The sequence below is a fragment of the Anolis carolinensis genome, chromosome 2 (genome assembly GCF_035594765.1).
Source record: "Anolis carolinensis isolate JA03-04 chromosome 2, rAnoCar3.1.pri, whole genome shotgun sequence".
NCBI classification, from domain to species: Eukaryota; Metazoa; Chordata; class Lepidosauria; order Squamata; family Dactyloidae; genus Anolis; species Anolis carolinensis.
Window position 1 is genome coordinate 23,913,679 of NC_085842.1, and position 21,134 is coordinate 23,934,812.

General features: G+C 42.5%; 1 protein-coding gene across 1 annotated transcript; it reads left to right on the forward strand.

The window, feature by feature from the left end:
* The first annotated feature begins 245 nt into the window (after window positions 1–245).
* LOC103278076 (zinc finger protein RFP) lies at window positions 246–20,176 on the forward strand. Its single transcript, XM_062969312.1, has 7 exons — window positions 246–736; window positions 2,478–2,573; window positions 2,868–3,186; window positions 7,848–7,870; window positions 8,192–8,351; window positions 11,125–11,157; window positions 13,156–20,176. The coding sequence occupies exons 1-7, from the start codon at window positions 332–334 to the stop codon at window positions 13,671–13,673; spliced, it is 1,554 nt and encodes a 517-aa protein (XP_062825382.1). The 5' UTR covers window positions 246–331; the 3' UTR covers window positions 13,674–20,176.
* Window positions 20,177–21,134: the final 958 nt, after the last annotated feature.

Genomic DNA, 21,134 nt, shown 5'->3' on the forward strand with positions numbered 1-21,134 from the left:
ATAGGCTGGATCTAAGATGCATGGTTCATAGGTCACAACTAGCCCTTTGAATTGTGCCTGGAAATACACCAGTAGCCAAAGAAGCATTTTTAAGCAAGGGAGTTACATGATTAGAGAACAACTTGCATGGTGCCCAGGAAGGCAGAGAAAGGGGGAAGGGTCTCATGTTGAGTTTATGGAAGGCTGAGGCATTGGGGGAGCTCAGAGGTTGCAGCGCCAGAGGTTGGGCAGAGGCGGAGTCATCGCTGCTTTCCAAGAAGAGAAAGTCTGAGAAACGAAAGTTAAGGCATTAGCTCTGTCTTGTCTTCACAGCAGAGCAGCTTCAGCAGCCATGGCCTCTGGAGACTCTGTGAAGAAGCTCAGCGAGGAACTGTCTTGTCCCATCTGCTTGGAATATTTCAAGGAGCCTGTGAGCCTCTCCTGTGGGCACAATTTCTGCCAATCCTGCCTGGATCAATGCTGGGAGGAGAAAGAGGCCTCCTGCCCACAGTGCAGGGAGAAAGTGCAGGAAAGGGACATCAGACCCAATAGGCAGCTGGCGAACGTGGTGGAGATAGTCAAGGAACTGGGGAGCCAGAAAGCAGAAGAAAAGGGGAGAGTCTGCCAGAAGCACCAGGAGCCCCTCAAGCTTTTCTGCAAGGACCACGAAGCCCCCATCTGTGTGGTGTGCGACAAGGCAAAGGAGCATGAAAACCACAAAATGATCCCTCTGGACGAGGCATCAAAGGAGTACAAGGTAGGAGTGGATAAAATAGGGACTCCTAACAAGGTGTTGAGTGCACCCACTATAAAGGTCTGTGGCTGGCAGATCAATGTTTTCCCAGACCCTGAAGTTTTCAAGGAGCTGGGCAGCTTCTGAACTGTAGGATTGATGCAGTTTGATACCATTACATGCTCCAGCACCAATGTTACAATACAAACCATTGAGGTGGTAGTTTTACAAAGTCTTCAGCCTTCTTTTCCAAAGTATTGGTGCCTTGCCAAACCACAACTCTCAGAATCCCATAGCCTTGTGCCCTGGCAATTAAGGTAGTGGCAAACTGTGTTAATTCTGCATGTAAACACATCCTAAAACATGGAGCAATAGAATCAAGCTACAGGAAAAGAGATTCCTCCTGAACATGAGGAAGGACTTCCCCTGATGGCAAGAATAGATGCATGGGGATCTCTTCCTCTTGAGATGGAGCTCATCCTCTTGAGATTTCTAAACAGAGGCTGAATGTGTTGTCGAAGGCTTTCATGGCCGGGAACACAGGGTTGTTGTATGTTTTCCGGGCTGTATGGCCGTGTTCTAGAAGTATTCTCTCCCGACGTTTCGCCCACATCTATGGCAGGCATCCTCAGAGGTTGTGAGAGGCTGAATGGCCTTCTCTCTGGCAACGCTTTGACTGTGTGTTCCTGAATGGCAGGATGAAGTTGGCCTTGAGAGCCCTTTGCTCCCTTCCAGCTCTCTGATCTATGCTCCCAAGGTCCAAGTGAAGTGAAGTCCCTATTTCCTAAGACTGGGTGTCACTCATTTTCCTCAAGGATCACAACTACCACACGACAACTCCCACCACTTTTGATGATCCACCATGCCAGACTGAGGATAATGGGAATTGCAACCCATTAATACTTGTGGCTTTGAAAAGATTAAAGGACATTATATTAACATCAGGCATTACACATACAATTCTGGTATCTCAGTTCACACCCTAGTATCCTGACTAAACAACAAACTGCAGCCTTCCACGTATTACTGTACCGCATCTCCCATTGGCTCTTGCCATCATGTCTAATGATGAGGAATACAGGAGTTCTAGTCCAGCATCCCACAGAAAATCACATGGGGAGCTGGATTTGGCCCGTGGGCCTTGGGTTTAACAAATGTGCCTTAAAGAGATGAGTTGAAGAATCCAGCCCCCTTTCTTCCAGCCCCAATGTGGATACAAAGCAGAGCAGAGGGTACCTCCTGGTGCTAAATACATAGAGATCTCCACCCCCTTGTGAGCCTTTGTACATTGAATCATGGAATGACTAAAGGTTTGCCAATTTTACCAAGCTTGACTTCAAGTAGGTTTGCTGGAAATCTGCATGCAGCCCTTTCGCTTTGTCTGCAGCTGAGCGCAGAAAAATGAGGAATTTGTACCTTTATCTCCCACCTGAAAATGGCCCAAAAATGGAATCATCTGGCCCAGGTCTTGATATTTGGCAATTCTGTTTCAGGTATTGATTTCCACTCATTTCCACTGAGGCCCCTTCCGCATAGCTGTATAAAATCCACATTGAACTGGATTATATGGCAGTGTAGACCCAGTTCAAAGCAGATATTGTGGGTTATCTGCCTTGATATTCTGGGCTATATGGCTGTATGGAAGTGCCCTGGGACTTCTCTATTGGGGCACTTGGTAGTGCTAGGCATTTTGTAATGTTATTTATTAGAAAAACTGTAAATCTTGAACAAAAGAATTGAGCAAGGACTTTGTCTTCCTCTTCAGGATCAGATTTGGAATTTTCTGGAGACTCTGAAGAAGGAGAAAGAAAAAATTCTGGCCTACAAAGCAGAGACAGCACAGGAAAGCCAGGATTTGCTTGTAAGTGGCATTCCTACTGGAAAATGGGTATTGCCTCTTTGAGTGCAACTCTGGATAAACAGGGAAGAAAGTGCTTTGTTAAAAATATCTACAATTTATAAAGTCCTAATAGCCTTGATCCAGGCCCATTCCAGTGGAGGGCCCTTCTGAGTCTTCATAAGACTCTTTCTCTACTGGATATTGACATTTTCTCTATGACGGAACATGAGTCTTTTTTCAAGTGAATGCAGAGAATTTACCCAAAGACAGTTTGTTTCTACTTCACACTCTGGTTTCTCCTTTCCTTTACTCTAGGAGAAAACTCAGAGAGAGAAGGATAAAACTGTGGCTGCATTCAGACGCATGCACCAGTTTCTAGAAGAACAAGAGAGGAATCTGCTGACAAAAATGGAAGAGGTGGAGAAGGAGATTTCAGCCAAAGGGGAGGAACATCTGGCCAGACTCTCCGAAGAACTCTCCTCTCTCTCGAAATTCATCCATAAGATGGAGGAGAAGCATCAGCAGCCGGCAAGTGAACTCCTCCAGATAAGGCCCATACTGTCCCCTTGGGTGGCTGAGACAGTGACACCTCAGCTTTCTCATGGTTCAGTGTACACAAACTTTTTTCAGGCACATTTATTAAAAATATTTTATGAAATTTTATGAAATTACCTTCAGGCTATGTATATATGTTGAGTACATAAAATTACATATCGATATGCAAATGTATAGGTTTCGCAAAATCTGAAAACATCCAAAACACTGAGTTGTTGTGTGTTTTCCAGGCTGTATGGCCATGTTCCAGAAGTATTCTTGCCTGACGTTTCGCCCACATCTATGGCAGCAACCTCAGAGGTTGTTACCTCACAACCTCTGAGGATGCCTGCCATAGATGTGGGCAAAACGTCAGCAGAGAATGCTTCTGGAACATGGCCATACAGCCTGGAAAGCACACAACAACCCTGTGACTCCGGCCATGAAAGCCTTTGACAACACATCCAAAAAACTGCTGTTTGCAGGCTTTTCAGAGAAGGGACACTCAGCCTGTTATGTGAAATGATGAAACCTTGCAACAGAAAGTTGTTAGGATTGTGCTCAAAATTGTAACATTTCCTTAGAATCATAGAATCCTCAAGTTGGAAATGAACCAAAGGGCTATCTAATCCAGACCCATTTAGGCCAGCCTTATTCTGCCATTCTTCGTCTTCATTCACGCAGTCGTTTCCGACTCTTCGTGACCTCATGGACCAGTCCATGCCAGGGCTTTCTGTCGGCCGTCGCCGCCTCCCTTCAAGGCCAGGCCAGTCACTTCACGGATACCATCCATCCATCTTGCCCTTGGTCGGCCTCTCTTCCTTTTTCCTTCCATTTTCCCCAGCATCACGGTCTTCTCCAAGCTTTCCTGTCTTCTCGTGACGTGGCCAAAATACTTCAACTTTGCCTTCAATATTCTCCCCTCCAGTGAGAAGCTGGGCATTATTTCCTGGAGGATGGGCTGGTTGGATCTTCTTGCGGTCCAAGGCACTCCCAGAATTTTACTCCAGCACCAAATTTCAAAAGCATCTATCTTCCTTCGCTCAGTCTTCCTTGTGGTCCAGCTCTTTCAACCATAGGTTACTATGGGGGATACCATTGCTTTGACTATGAGGACCGTTGCCAGTGTGATGTCTCTTCTCTTCACTATTTTATCGATGTTGGCCAATGCTCTCCTCCCAAGAAGTAGACGTCTTCTGATTTCCTGGCTGCAGTCTGCATCTGCAGTGATCTTCGTGCCTAGAAATATAAAGTCTGTCACTGTCTCCACATTTCTCCCTCTATTTGCCAGTTATCAATCAGTCTGGTTGCCATAATCCTGGTTTTCTTGATGTTTAACTGCAGCCCGGCTTTTGCACTTTCTTCTTTCACCTTGGTGATCAGGCTCCTCAGCTCTTCCTCACTTTCGGCCATCAGAGTGGTATCATCTGCATATCTAAGGTTGTTAATGTTTCTTTCAGCAATTTTAACTCCTGCCTTGGAATCGTCAAGTCTCGCACACGCCTGATGTGTTCTGCGTACAAGTTGAATAGGGAGGGTGAAGAGTATACAGCCCTGCCGCACTCCTTTCCCAATCTTGAACCAGTCTGTTGTTTCGTGATCTGTTCTTACTGTGGCTACTTGGTCTTTATACAAATTTCTCAGGAGACAGACAAGGTGACTTGGTATCCCCATACCACCAAGAACATGCCACAGTTTATTATGATCCACACAGTCGAAGGCTTTAGAATAGTCAATAAAGCAGAAGTAGATGTTTTTCTGAAACTCCCTGGCTTCCTACATTATCCAGCAGATATTGGCAATTTGGTCTCTTGTTCCTCTGCCTTTTCTAAACCAAGCTTGGACATCTGGCAACTCTCGCTCCATGTATTGCTGGAGTCTGCTTTGCAGGATCTTGAGCATTACCTTAGTGGCATGGGAAATGAGTGCCAATGTACGACAATTTCAGCATTCTTTAGAGTTTCCCTTTTTTTGGTATGGGGATAAAATTGATTTTTTCCAAACTGATGGCCATTCTTGTGTTTTCCATATTTGCTGGCATATGGTCAGGGCTGGCCCTAGGTAATTTTCCAGTGTAGGCGAACAGAATTTTGCCACCACCCCCCCCCCCCAAACCAATCACTGAAAAATAAAAGCGTTGGATAAGCGAAAATGTTGGATAATAAGGAGGGATTAAGGAAAAGCCTATTAAACATCAAATTACATTAAGATTTTACAAATTTAGCACCAAAACATCATGTTTTACAACAAATCAACAGAAAAAGCAGTTCAATACATGGTAATGTTATGTAGGAATTACTATATTTGCGAATTTAGCACCAAACATTGAACAGGGATATAGGGCAGTGTGGACTTAGATAACCCAGTTCAAAGCAGATATTGTGGGTTATTCTGCCTTGATAATCTGGGTTATATGGCTGTGTGGAAGAGCCCTGAGGGTCCTTCCACCCAGCCATATAACCCAGAATATCAAGGCAGATAATTAAAAGGCCATCGAAAGGGAATCTGGCCCACAGTATTAAAAAAAATGTCTAAAATCAGGACAATAAATAAAGAACAACAGTCTGAAAATGGGAAATCCAGACAGTAAATAATCAGGGACAGCTACCCCCCCCCCCCCCCAAAAAAAAAAAAAAAGATTATCCCAGGCAAGAAGAAGCCAGGCCTTGAAGCCACAGGGCCATTAAATGCTAATCAAGTTGATTAATTACAACATTCACATCTGTTTCAAAGATGAGTTCTTTCTCCCACGCTGGACCTTCTACAGATATATAAATCCAACTTACCTACCTTCCAAGTTCCCACAGACCTTACAATATCTGAAGGGCCCAAACGTGGGCCCGTGCGGCGCGAAGGCGAGTCCGCGCCAGCCGGAAGGCCCAGCGCGGCCGCCAGAAGGCCCGAAGGAGAAGGAGGTGGGGAGTGGCGCCATCCTCCGGGGGTTTCAACTGCCACCCCCCACCCCCCGTACGATGGCGCCTAAGGCAAGTGCCAAGTTCGCCTTGCAGTTGGACCGTCCCTGCATATGGCATGGATCACCTTGACAGCATCATCTCCCAAGATTTTAAACAACTCAGCTGGGATCCTGTCGTCTCCTGCTGCCTTGTTTTTAGCAATGCTTCTTAAGGCCCATTCAACCTCACTCCTCAGGATGCCTGGTTCTAATTCACTCACCACACTGTCAAAGCTATCCTCTATATTATTATCCTTCCTATACAGATCATCTGTATATTGTCACGGCCTTTTCTTGATCTCTTCAGCATCTGTTTGATCCTTGCCATCTTTATTTATTTATTTATTTATTTATTTATTTATTTATTTTATATACCACTCTTCTCCCCAAGGGAGAAATTTTTTGCCTGAAATTTCCCTCTAATGTTTCTGATTTTCTGGAAGAGGTCTCTTATCCTTCCTATTCTATTGTCTTTTTCCACTTTGCATTGCTTGTTTAAAAATAGTTCCTTGTCTCTCCTGGCTAACCTCTGGAATTGCGAATTTAATTGGACATATCTCCCCCTATCACTGTTTCCTTTCACCTTCCTTCTTTCTTGGGCTACTTTCAGTGTCTCAGCAGACAACCATCTTGCCTTCTTGGTTTTCTTTTTCTTTGGAATGTAATTTTGCCGCCTCCTAAACAATGTTGTGAACTTCTGTTCCATAGTTCTTCTGGGACTCTATTTACAAAGTCTAGTCCCTGAAATCTATTCTTCATCTCCACTGCATATTCACTAGGAATATTTGTGAGATCGTATCTAATTGGTCTGTGTATTTTCCCATTCTCTTTAGTTTGCCATGCTGTATTCTACCATGCTGAAATACAAATTGCAGCAGTCCGTGAAAGGTGCCAATCCAACTTCTATTTTGAAGACCGCCAAAGAAGAAGACCACAAGCTGAACATGAGGCAATAGTGTGATGCAGCAGCTTAAAAAGCCAATATGAATCTAGGCAGCATCAATAGGAGTACAGTGTCTAGATTGAGAGAAGTCATAGCCCCACTATCTTCTTCATTGGTCAGACCTCATGTGAAATAATCCTCTGTCCAGTTCTATGCGCCACCATTTAAGAAAGAGATTGTGAAGCTAAAAGCAAAATTTCTGCTTTCCTCTTTTAAAATATATTTTGTAGTTATATTTGCCTTTTTAAAATGAACAAATTGCTCAACTGCACAAAAAATAAAATTAAAAAATGAAGGAATAGCAGTAGTGAAGAAAGACAGGTGACAAGGGTGTTTAGATGTATGGTCACTGGACCATGAACTGCACAATTGAAAATAACTGCAATGTCAAAGGTGCGCAACCTGGTATGTATCTGCTATCAATGTTAACATGACTGTAGTGGAATACGTGGCCCGTGCAATACAATCCTTTGATCCAACTCTAATCCTGATCGCCATCCAGTACCAGGACTTGGTTGAAGCTGGAACTAACCTGAGCCTGGGACCTCTCACCACACTAACATTGCCTAAATCATGCATTTATGAAGTTCCTGGCCGTGAAGTAATCCAGTTTCCCAACATCCTGGAACTTGAAGTCTTGCATTTAACAGTATTTAGGTGGCTTAACAAAAGGTTTTTTCAAAACCATGCATTGAAGTAGATGCCCCATTATGTAAATCTATTTCTCTTTGTGGAGGGAGGGCGGTTTCACCCGACTAGCTTTACTTCAGCCATTTCAATTAGCTGGAAACACTAAGTTTCTGGAAATGTGCACAAAGTCTCCATCTAAATGTCTGTCCTAAATTCTTTTCTCCCTCATTTACAGGATATCAGAAGCTACTTGCAGGCGTAAGTTAATCTCCCATAAAAACTTGGATTTGCATGTGAAGAGTATCCCTCTCTTGCAGAAATTGGTGCCTGGGGTTCAATTGTGGAGTTGGACCTGGTGGTCCATGAGGCCCCGTCCAACTCTGTGATCTTTTAGGTACCTCTCTAAACCATGGAATTATAGCAATTTAACTGTAATAACTCAGTGCTATGTAATCATAGGAGTTGTAGTTGGGTAAGGCATCAGCACTTTTTCGCAGAGAAAGCAAAAGGCCTTGCAAAATAGGTCCAGGCATCAAACCATAACATTCAAAATGGTGTCAAACAACATTAATTCTTTAGAAGATACACCCTGTGATATATTTTTTTTTTCTTTCCTGCAGTTATAAGGAAAAGGGGAAATGTGAGATCCCTGTGGCTTTTCCTCCTGCCCTGAAATGGAAGATCTGGGACTTCTGTGATATAAATCCCTTTCTGGAGGGTGTCATGAAGCAATTCAGAGGTAAGGGTGATTGTCTGCAAGGATTTTCAGGGAGATGTAACATTGGTTTAAAAGGGGAAATGAAATACTTCAAGGCATCGGGAAAGTTCAAGTGAGGAAACAGCCAATTTTATTTTAAACTTGAAACAAAATTATATTGTGAACTGTTGTGTTCTATTGTTTTTTAAAAAAAATATTTCACATGTGGATTAAAAATTTTGTTGTGAGGCAAAATGAAATATAAATATCAAATTCCCTGGCCAACCTAAAACTGTTAATGTACTTCATTATATATATATATATATATATATATATATATATATATATATATATATATATATTATCACACACACACACACACACACACACACGCGCGCCTGATATACCATGAGATTTTTGACTGGTATACTAATAAAACCAGTATTAATATGTTAAATTATTTTATTGTTTTGAGTTGTATTAAACAGATTAAATGCTTTAAGTAGGTCAGCAAAAAGAAAACAGGTTAAGAAAGTTAAAACCACCTGAAACGATGTATATAAATATTTTGGAATTGGTTTTAAGAAATTGACACATTTTGTTTTGTCCCAAATAAAACTAGTGTGAGCCTAATACTCAGAGAGGCATATGTATATAGGGAGAGGGGCTCCTTTAAGATCCCAAGCCTTTTAAGGGAACTAAGGCCCCTTCTACACTGCCATACAATATCCAGATTATCTTCTTTAAACTGGATTAGTGGCAGTGTACACTCATATAATCCAGTTCAAAGTAGATAATGTGGGTGATGTCCTTTGATAATCTGGGATATAGGGCAGTGTAGATCCATCCTAAATGTTATGGCAAGTACCTTGAATTCAGCCCCATGTAGTCCACCTTACAATAATCTATTTGGGACTTGAGTCCAGTGCTTCTCAGGCCCTCTTCTGCAAGGATCCAGTGATATTCCTTTTCTAATGTGACCTGGGGAGAAGTCTACTAACCAACCAACACCTGAGAGAACCCTATTGTGTGTTAAGATTCATCCCTTTGTGTCCACCGTATTATGGATTGATGATAATAAATGGAAGCTCCTACGCATGCCCGTGATCCACAGTCACCTGCAGAACAATAACATCAATAAACCTGCCACTCAGATTTGCAGAACAAAAATACAGGAACTTTACTAATTCCAAGAGATCAAAAAACAGTAGTATTTACAATGTCCCTCTGATGCTTCAGAGAAGAATACAGTCCTGGTTCTTCACCCTCTTTTCTCAGCAGCAAGGCCTCTCTCCGAGTACATTGTTCTCTTCATCAGCACTACTCAGTCAGCACCGAAAAACTTGTCCAGACCCTTCTGCAGCAGCAGAACAGAAATACAGTAGAGTTCCGGTTATCCGAGATAAAGGGGTGGGCCCAATCTCGGGTAACCGAACTGCCCGGATAACAGGGAGGCCCGGTTTAGAGAAGCTCTGGTGCATGCTTGCTGCCTAGCAACACGCACCGAGCCCTCCCCAAATGGCCACCAGGCACTGGGTGAAGGGAAGAGGCACTCTTAGCTCCACCCAGCGCCCCATTTAGGGAGGCCCTGGGGCCTGGTGTGGTGAACGAGCGAGCGAGCGAGGGAAGGCCTTTTCCGCCCTCCTTCACTCGCCTGCCCTCTGTCCCTTGCTCACTCACCCGGCTGGGTTCTGGCAGCACCGGGACCCAGCAGGGTGAGTGAGTGAGAGAGAGAGCGAGCAGGGGAGGACATTTGCCTCAGATAATACGGACACTCGGATTAGTGGGGCTCAGATTAGCGGGGCTTTACTGTAGTATCAAATCAATCCCAGGTCCTTTGCAGGCTCAGCCAGTCGGCTTCATGCACTTCATTTTCCAGTTAAAACACACAGCACAGTGCCTTTGCAAACCATGACAGACCGGAGCCAGACCATTCAGCCCATTTGTCCAGTGCAGCTCTGTGGCCAACCTCTATTGGATGTTGGCCATGGTGTCACACTGGAGGCCTAGAGATCCCTAGAGAGGTGTTCTCTGTAGGAATTTCTAGGTCCTCTATTGTGACTTTGCTCCCATCTACACTGACCATTTAGTGCAGTTTGAAGCGAGATTCCAACCATGGTGGCGAAACAAGAAACTTCCACTAGAAAGCTCTCCATGTGCATTTGTACCCTGTTGCTTGAGTAATCACCATCCTGGTCAAAAAGTGATTCCAGGATTTCATGTTTAATCTCCAATTACAGTTTGAAACTGACTTAAGTGGCCAAGATGGATGTCCTCTCAAGGATGACTCTTTGGAAGTAGCTGACCATCGAGTCATACCAGAGAGCCTGATGATTCCTAGAGAGAGCATTGTAATCAGTCCATGAGTAATGACATCTACTGGTCTTATCAGTCTGAGAGTTGGCTGGCATTTCTAAATGGCAGCCTTCATTATTCATCTATTGAGACATATATAAGCGATGAAGGAGGCAGAGGTGTCTCTCCTTCCAGTATGAACTAGGGAAGAGTGGCCCCTTCCGCTCAATCACCTTTGTCCATGCATGAAATACAGTACTGACATACTGCTGTGGCGCCTGCACATTGCGGCACAGGATGCATTGACTGTATTCTATGCCTCGTTCATACATGGTGTGTCAATGCAGTGACGCACATTGGACAACCAATGCCTCCATTCCTGAATAAGGCATAACTGGGTGCAGGTAAAGTCACGCTTGATCTCTTGGGTTAAGGATCTCAGCCGTCTTGAGTTGTTTCCTCTCGATTCCTGAGAGTCACCATGTCCTGCTCAGTCTCTCTCTTTCCTTTCTCTCTTTAGACTCTCTGGAATCTGGTCTTCCGCAGCTAAAAGGTAAACAAGATTTTCTTCAGAGGGGGTTTGCCATGGCTTTCCCTCTGAGGCTGAGAGAGCGGGACTTGCCCAAGGCCACCCAAGGGCTTTCCATTGCAGATGCAGGATTCGCACCCTGGTCTCCAAGAGTCCTCCTAATCCAACTCTGTCACTAAAGCGTCATGCTGGTTCAAATTACAATAATCTTTGTTTACTCATCTTGGCTTCTACGGAGAAATCAGACTTAAGTTAGCTGTATTTATTTTTCTTTTTACTCAGCCTTAACCATGCTTCCGCAAGATATAGCAAAGCCAAACAAACAAACCCTCTCCCTTTCTCTCAGGTGACATCTACACTGTAGAATGAATGTGGGTTCACACCCCTTTAACTGCCATGGCTTAAAGCTGTGGAATCCAGGGAGTTGTATTTTGGTGAAGCATCAGCAGAAGTCTAAACATCTTGTGAAACCGCAACTCACAGGATTTCATAGCATTAGGCCATGGTAGTTTTAAACTGCATTAATTCAACAATGTAGATGCATCCCTAGATTGGTGTAGACTTTCTCTTGAACAGTAGGGCCTCTTTGGGAATTTCCTCTTATTGTGCTTTGAAATAATCCTGCATCTTGCTATGCCCCACAATCTAATCCGAGTGCAACAGTGGAAGGCTCAGAGCGGCGTATTGGCATTTGGCACCCCGAGGGTCCTTGCGGGGGAAATAATACTTTAAAAAGAAAATTGCAAAAATGTGTTTTGACCCTGAGGAGCCCAGGAAGCCTCCTAATGGTTAATCTGTACATATTTAAAAATAGGGTGATCCACCGATCACAAAAATAACCCATGGGCGGCACTTTGCTCACCCATTAACCCCTTTTAAATCTAAAAATATATCTACCTCTGTACAGCACTGTTGCCCTTAATGACCAAGAGAATGGTGTGGTATCACTATAAAAGGCCAGGTGGGGGTAAAAAGACCTTTTCGACCACCTCTCCTGACCTGATTTTAGAAACGTCAGTTTTTGGGGTCTCCCAAGTTCAATATCCTGCAAATATCACAGCTGGAGGGCTTGTGCTGTCCCAAAAATAATGTTCTCACAATTTGCTCACAGCGATATTAGTTAACAAACAGGTTTAAAAATGACATTATTATTATTGTTATTGTTGTTGTTGTTGTTATTATTATTATTATTATTATTATTATTATTATTGTATGACACAGCAAACAAGATAGATATGCTTGATTTCGTATCACCAAATCACAAGTCGAACACTTCCCAAGTGTCTAGGACTGTGTGATGTATTTTCGGATGATGCGCGCAAATCCCTATTGTTTCCAAATGCCGACTGAGATCTTTCGGCTTTTAATTACTCCAATGATCTTTTAACTACTCCAATGATGACTGAGTGCTATGCTGGCAGTAGTGTAACCAAGGTCCAACCAAGCCAGAAAGGTCTCAGCTGAGGAATGGAACCAAGAGCACCTAACCCATTAGCATTATGGAGAATCAAACCAAAACGAAGTCTATACTGGCTCGGTCGTTGCCCAGGATAAAAAGGACCGCGGTGGATGCTGCTGATTCTGGACATCCATCGACAAGTGGGCTACGGAATCAAAATACAAATGAACAGTCACAGAAGCGGCAGAAATATACAATGCCAGAAAACCACAATTAATAATAATAATAATAATAATTATTATTATGACATTATTTGTATTTATACCCCGCTTTATATCCGTGGGCTTCATGGCTGAACTGGGAAGTGATCCCTTGTGTCCAGAATCACAATCCAATGTTCAAATCACCAAACATTCAAATGATAATCTTGAGAAAGAGGGGGACACAACGTTGAACTTGTCTAGATTTCAGGAGATGAGGGTGGATTTCCATGTCATTTGATAAGAATATAAGATGGAAACTGAACTCTCCAGCAATTTACATTTCTCTGCATGTCTATCCATCTTCCTTCCTTCCTTCCTTCCTTCCTTCCTTCCTCCCTGATCTGTTTCCACCACCAACAGTACGTGTGACTCTGGATCCAGACACAGCCCATCCTCGGCTCACCCTCTCGGAAGATCGCAGGCGTGTGACATTGGGAGAGAAAAGGGAAACTCTTCCTGACAATTCTGAGCGATTCACTAATTATCTTTATGTGCTGGGCCAGGAGGGATTCAGGGGAGGCAGGCATTTTTGGGAAGTCCTTGTGAAGTATGGGAAAGCATGGTATGTGGGAGTTGCCAGAAAGTCTGAGCAGAGAAAGGACTCCTTTCCCAATGGCCCCGATGCTGGGATCTGGCGAGTAGGAAAGTGTAGGAGTGAATACAAGTTCTACTCCAACAACAGTGTGTCCCCAACTCTGAATCTGAGTGAGAAACCCAAGAGGGTCCGAGTGACACTGAACTGCGAAGGGGGTCGGGTGGCCTTTTACGATGCAGACTCAGCAGCCCTGATCTATGAATTGCCTCCAGCCTCTTTCTCAGGAGAGACCCTCCTCCCGTTCTTTTCTGTGTTATTAGGCCAACTGGAGCTCTCTCCCTAAGGATGGAGAACAATGTCCAAAGACTCACACCATCTGAGACACAAGAGGAGCTTTATTTCTGATTGAGTTTGGAATGTTTATTTATTTATTTATTTATTTATTTATTTATTTACAGCATTTATATTCCGCCCTTCTCACCCCAAAGGGGACTCAGGGCGGATCACATTACACATATAGGCAAACATTCAATGCCTTTTGACATAGAACAAAGACAAACAAACATTCACTGTTAACAATATAAGTGGAAAATGTTAGATAAAAAAAGTATAAAGTAAAGGATGGTTTCTAATCTGTATGTAGTAATCCTTGAGTGACAACGGGGAGTCAATTAAAAGGATAAGGCACAGTCACAAGAATGGTAAATGTATGCATTATACATGTTTATCTAATGGTTAACGTCCATATTCAAGCATATGGCTATGTGGTGCCCTTTTCTGCGTATCTGCACCAGATTAAATGTTTAAATACTTTTTAAAACCTCATGCAAATTTTTTGGGAAGAAGGTAGGTGGAAGAGCGTCAGTATTCTTGAAGACGCAAAGACCACCAGCACCCAAGCCGTGATCCTCCGCCATCTACTTTGCTGGACTGGCCACCTGGTCTCAATCACTGTCTCCCAAAGGAGTTACGTCACTCTCAGCTCAAGAATGGATAACAGAATGTTAGTAGACAGTGAGAGAGATATAAAGATGGGATTAATGCTAACTGTTAATAAAATGGAATAAACATGAAGAACTGGGAAGCCCTGGCCCTCGAGCATTGGAACTGGAGGTCAGGTGTTACTAACAGTTCTTTGGATTTTGAAGAGGCACAAATAGTGGGAGTAATGGAAAACCTAATTATAATGGAGTTTTTATCTATGTTATTTAATGTTGGTTTTATGGCAGAGGCAGGCAGGAGTTGGCTACTTATGATTGGTAGATGCGTCACCGTGGTAACGTAGCCACTGCAGTAGAAATGTATCCATATGAGAGTGGCTAGCAAGAAAGGGGCGGAGCTAGCTGGAAGGAAAGAGAGGGAAGATTTTTGAAAGTTTTTGGAATTTTCTAGCTGGGTGAGCTAGAAGGAAGAGATCTGTGTTTAAGTTTGTAGCTTCCATGGTTATACTGAAGTAAAAAGAGACCAATTTAAGTCTAAGTCCTCAGTTATGTGAAACGGAGAGAAAGAGAGTCTTTTGAGACAAAGTTTCAGTTAAATTATTGATGTTAAGGAGTGGCTATAAGGCATGAGTTACCCAGTCAAAAGGCTGAGGAGAAATACAGTAGAGTCTCCCTTATCCAACATTCACTTATCCAACAGTCTGGATTATCCAACACATTTTTGTAGTCAATGTTTTCAATACATCGTGATATTTTGGTGCTAAATTTGTAAATACAGTAATTACTATGTAGCATTACTGCATATTGAATTATTATTTCTGTCAAATTTGTTGTTAAACATGATATTTTGGTGCTTAATTTGTAAAATCATAGCCTAATTTGATGTTTAATAGGCTTCTCCTTAATCCCTCCTTATTATCCAACGTTCTGCCAGCCCATTTACGTTGGATAAGTGAGACTCTACTGTATATACCAGGGGTCCCCAAACTTTTTAAGCAGAGGGCCGGTCCACAATCCTTCAGACTGTTGAGGGGCCGAATTATCATTTGAAAAAAAAATACAAACAAATTCCTATGCATACTGCACATGTCTTATTTATAGTGCAACAACAACAACAACCAAAGAATACAATATTTAAAAATGAAAACAATTTTAACCAACCTAAACCTATTAGGATTTCAATGGAAAGTGTGGGCCTGCTACTGGCCAATGAGATAGTCAAGTTAATTAGGATTGTTGTTGTTGTTGTTGTGTGCCTTCAAGTCATGTCAGACTTTGGCCGAGCCTAAGTCTAAAATTAATTATTTATTTACTGCATTTATTTACTACATTTATATCCCACCCTTCTCACCCCGAAGGGGACTCAGAGCAGCTGTATGTACATACAATATATTATATGATTAGCATAACACAATATTAGCATTATATATTACTATATTGAACTATACCACTATACTATTATATAATATGTAATATATAACATATAATTAATATTATTATATGGTATTACTATTAGTATTATATTGTATAACATAAGATTATTATCAATATTATATGTATCTACAATATATTATATTATTAAAACTGATATAAAAATATTATATTATAAAACTGAGGGTGGGGGCCAGGTAAATGACCTTGGAGGGCCGCATCCGGCCCCCGGGCCTTAGTTTGGGGACCCCTGGTATATACATTTGAAAGAGAAGAGAGTGCATTACCAAGATGAACTAAGTTAAAGTGTTCTGAAAGTTACATAATAACAATTTTATGTATCCAAGCAAGTGAAAGATAGTATCTATTATATCCAAGTGGAACTGAAGTAAAGAGCTCTGTTACAAGATACGCGTTATGTGCAAAAGAATCCATACATAAACACTTCTTTGTTTCAACATATATATTGAGGTCTTGTGTCAAGTTACAGGAGGGAGGTTACAAACATGAGAGTCGGCCAGAGATTACATTGGAGTGGCCTGTGAGGAGAGATTGGGAGCTGCTTGGTGGCTCCAGGTTTGGGGCTGAACATATTGAAGAGACCTATACAGACAATTTAAAATTAAATCCAGTAACAATCATATAAAGAGAGGGGACACAGAGACAGATATGGTGTCTTCCAGGTGTGAACTGCAATTCACAGAGTTTGTGGGGTTTCCTCCATCACTCTCCCCTCGATGCCTCGTTGCCTCACACACACTTATGTGTCTGTCATGTGTAATGCGTCACGCTTATGTGTCTGTCATTGGCAGTGGCTGGGATTTTGAAATAAACCCTTACTGAGAAGTCCCTCAGTCGCTCCCTCCCTACATATTTAAATGGTGGCAGTGTTGGGATATCAAGAAAGAGATCTCCCCCCACCCCCTGTCTGAATGGTATCCCTTATTACAGTGGGCGAAAGGGGGGAATGTGCAGAGAGGAAGGTGCTTCCTGGGGTGGGTTTACAGTGACTTCCTTCCTTTCTAGCACTGGGGAACTCCTGCTCATTCCTTTTGACTGCAAAATACCTCCGAACTTAGTTCTGCCGACCACACTGTCTAACGTATACATGAAGCCATTGGAGCAGATTGTATGGAATGCAGTGCATATTAAGGGTGTCTAGGAGTCTAGGCAGATCACAAGGTGAAACTGATTTGAGTTTTATGCAACAGCTAAAACAACGCAAAGTGATTTCTAGGTTGCATCAATAGCAGTACATTATATACATACTTAAAAACTGTGACATAGACACTGAGAACTGGGAAGCCCTGGCCCTTGAATGCTCTAACTGGAGGTCAGCTTTGACCAGCAATGCTGCAGAATTCATAGAGGCGCGAATGGAGGGCTTAAGGGAGAAACGTGCCAAGAGGAAGGAGTGTCATGCCAACCCTACCGGGACCGCCTTCCACTTGAAAACTGATGTCCTCACTGCAGGAGAACATGCAGATCAAGAATAGGTCTCTTCAGCCACCTAAGAGTCCATCCTCAAGACCCCACAACTGGAAGACCATCATGCTCGAACCACCTAAGTATTATATACATTGAGGGAAGTAATAGTACCACACTATTTTGCTCACCTGGAATACTGTGTCCAGTTGTGTATTCCTGCATGGGAGAATAGAATTGGACTATGTGGCTCTTGGGTCTCTTCCATGATTCTATGGTCTTGTCTCATATCCTTCTGTCTGAGCCTAAGCCTGCATGAGAGAGCATGAAACAAGAGCCTAGTCCTACTGATAGCACTATATATTGCATGTTTGATGTCTCCAAAAAGTGGCCTGGTATAGATGCCTCTTGGGTTCCCTCCTAAATCAAGAGAGACCATTAAGTGCTAATAAGAAGAACCAACCTGACAATATGGACAGAAAACAACTGCTGCTTGTGAGAGGACGTCTAGTGAAAGGAAAGGCTGACAGTCCTTTCTCAGGGTCCTTCCACACAGCCATGTAAACTAGAATATCAAGGCAGAAAATCCCAAGATATCTGCTTTGAACTGTGTTATCTGAGTCCACACTGCTATAGATTCCAGATAATGTGGGATTTTGTTCAGCTGTGTGGCAAGGTCCTCAGTCCCTTTCTATAGTGACATAGAAACCAGATTGTGCCTGATCTACGGGGACCCCAAGGAGGGCCTACAACTGGGTTTTTGTGGCAGAACTTGTACAAATCTCAGAAAGTCAAGACCTTTTGGAATAGGAATTCACTCACAGTCTTTGAAAAACTGGAAACAAACTCTTTATTTCTAAGTCAAGCAGATTCACCAGAAAGTCAGTTCTAACTCTGTGGAAAAGACCCCAAGTTACGCTCTCAGCCACCCTCCATATTCCCTTCACCTCTTTATTGTTTCCAGGTTCTCACGGTTTCTACAACTTATCAGAATAACAATGGTTTTATTAGAATCCTCTCCCAGCCTTGACATACCAGGCGGAGACAATTGACAGGCCTTTGTGAAATGTCTTCATGATGGCATGGGGGCCTCTGGGGACTTCCTTGGAAATTCAAGAGAGAGCCATGACAGCAAAAGAGGTTTGCCATTGCCTTCTTCTGAGGCTGAGAGAGTGTGACTTGAAATGGCCATGCAAGGGAGGAGAAACAATTTAATTGATTGGATTGTGGCTATAAACCCCCAAAGCTCCCTAAACTGGCTCCTGTAATGCAAGGAGAGGTGCATTTTCACAATTATAGACTAAAGCCAAGTCAAGCAACTCCCCAGAGGGAAAGGCTACACTCAGATCTGATAGTGATGAGAAAGGTACATAATATCTGTTTCTCAGGAGGTTTCCTATTTAAATCCTTCTTTCCATTATCTTGAGAAGTTTTGCCCAAATTACACGTAAACACATACATGCCATACAATCACTGCTGTGGAATCAGAAGTGGTAGAAATGTATTGAATCTGACTCTAGTTTCAAAATAAAAAGTTGTAATCCCATCGGGTGAGAAGGGCAGGATACAAATGTTGGAAATAAATAAATAAATAAATACAGTAGAGTCTCACTTATCCAATACTTGCTTATCCAACGTTCTGGATTATCCAACGCATTTTTGTAGTCAATGTTTTCAATATATCGTGATATTTTGGTGGTAAATTCGTAAATACAGAAATTACTACATAGCATTACTGTGTACTGAACTACTTTTTCTGTCAAATTTGTTGTATAACATGATGTTTTGGTGCTTCATTTGTAAAATCATAAACTAATTTGATGTTTAATAGGCTTTTCCTTAATGCCTCCTTATTATCCAACATATTCGCTTATCCAACGTTCTGCTGGCCCGTTTATGTTGGATAAGTGAGACTCTATTGTACTATTAAATGTCTAATTCATTACATTCTATCAGCTTTCCCTATGCTGGAGTTCAGTGTGCAGGGCCCTTTGACTGGAGGAAAGCTGCAAATAAAAAGCTCTTTTTTAACCTGAGAGAATTCCTTTCTAGTCATCTCTAGGTCTCCTGCATGACTCTGTGGTGTATCTGGAGGACCTAAAGATTCCTAAGGAGGTCTTCTCTCTGGCAATCTTAGGTCCTCCAGTGTGGCTCTTTGTGAAGTCTCCAGTAGAAATTCAACACACAAAAAATACACTGGAGGACCAAGGGATTCTGTGTGACTTTCCAAATTAACTTTAGTTTGGATTAAAACAAATGAAATAAAAGTGTCAAACTGGAGAAGGATTCTATGGAGCAGATCTTGTAAATTCAGCCTTAATCTAGCCACCTGTAATGCGGTTTCCATCTTTTCCTACCTTGATCCGATATGTCCACAATACAGTACCTTTGTTTTGGCTTCTAGGGAGAGTTCAATCCAGATTGGGACACATTTGTGTGTACAGTAGAGTCTCACTTATCCAACATAAATGGGCCGGCAGAATGTTGGATAAGCGAATATGTTGGATAATAAGGAGGCATTAAGGAAAAGCCTATTAAACATCAAATTAGGTTATGATTTTACAAATGAAGCACCAAAACATCATGTTAGACAACAAATTTGGCAGAAAAAGTAGTTCAATACGCAGTAATGCTATGTAGTAATTACTGTATTTATGAATTTAGCACCAAAATATCATGATATATTGAAAATATTGACTACAAAAATGTGTTGGATAATCCAGAACGTTGGATAAGCGAGTGTTGGATAAGTGAGACTCTACTGTATCTTGAGTGGTCTGTGGTATCTGTGGAGCTCTTCCAAAACATTTCAGTTGAGTTGATTTTCTTCCTGCTCGCTTTCTTCATTGTTCAGCCTTCGCAACCATAGATAAAATTCAAAATGCTATGGCAGGGGAACACAGTGGTAAGGGATAGAAAATATGTATAAGCATAAAAATAACAGTCGATGCCAAAAGTTAAAGAATGGTAGCTTGTATTGAATATTATGTGTCTGCTGTTAAACAAACGATGTATAAGGAATATATTGAATTATGATAAAAATTAAAAATGATTTAAAAAAAAAAAAGAAATGCTATGGCAGGTAGAACTTTCCAATGTCTATATGTTCAGCAATGAGGAATCTACAAGAGGCGGGCTGTCTATAGCAGGCATGGGCAAACCTTTTTGCATTGGGGACAGATTGTGGGCCCAGCTTGGAGGGCCAGGCTAGGGGGGAGGCACACGCCAGGTGGGGACTGCCCTGATCCTCCTTCCGATCCTCCTCCCCAATACTTGGGATGTCTTCTTGGCATTATGCCAGGAAGAGGGCAAGACGGGTGGTGGCTGAGTGTGCTCTGGAGGGCTCTCAGCTGCCACATGCCTTTCTCGAGCTGTCCTCCTGGCATAAGAATGTCCTTATACTTATACTTATAGTCCTTATACTACGAGGAGGTTGAGACAAACGGTGGCTGAGAGTGCTCCAAAAGGCTCTCAGCTGCTACATGCCTTCCTTCCCCATCTTTCTGGCATAAGGATGAGGTGAGCTACCATGTCCTTGTGCCAAGAGGACAGGGAAAATGAGACGGGCCTGAGATAAGTGCCCAGGGTGGCACATATAGTTTGCCCATGCCTGGTCTAAAGTCTGATTCAGTTCAGAAAATAGTTTCTCATTATTATTATTTTTAAAAAGAAAAACAGAATTGAATGCAATACCACGGATGTTACCAGGCTTGACAATCCATAACTTGCACATTACATGTGTGTGGATGAGCCAAGAGAAATGAAGCTCTGCCAAGTTCTTATGGGGAGATTTGGCCTTTTAGATAAGCTGGACCTAAGCTGCATAGGGTTTAATAGGTGACAACTAGGCCTTTAATTATGCCGGGAAATTCACCAAAGAAGCATTTTCAAGCAAGGGAGTTATATGCTTAGAGAACTGTTGCATGGTGCCCAGACAGACAAAGGGAAGGATCTCATGTTCAGTTTCCCAAACGCAGAGGCATTGGGGGAGCTCAGAGGTTGAAGCA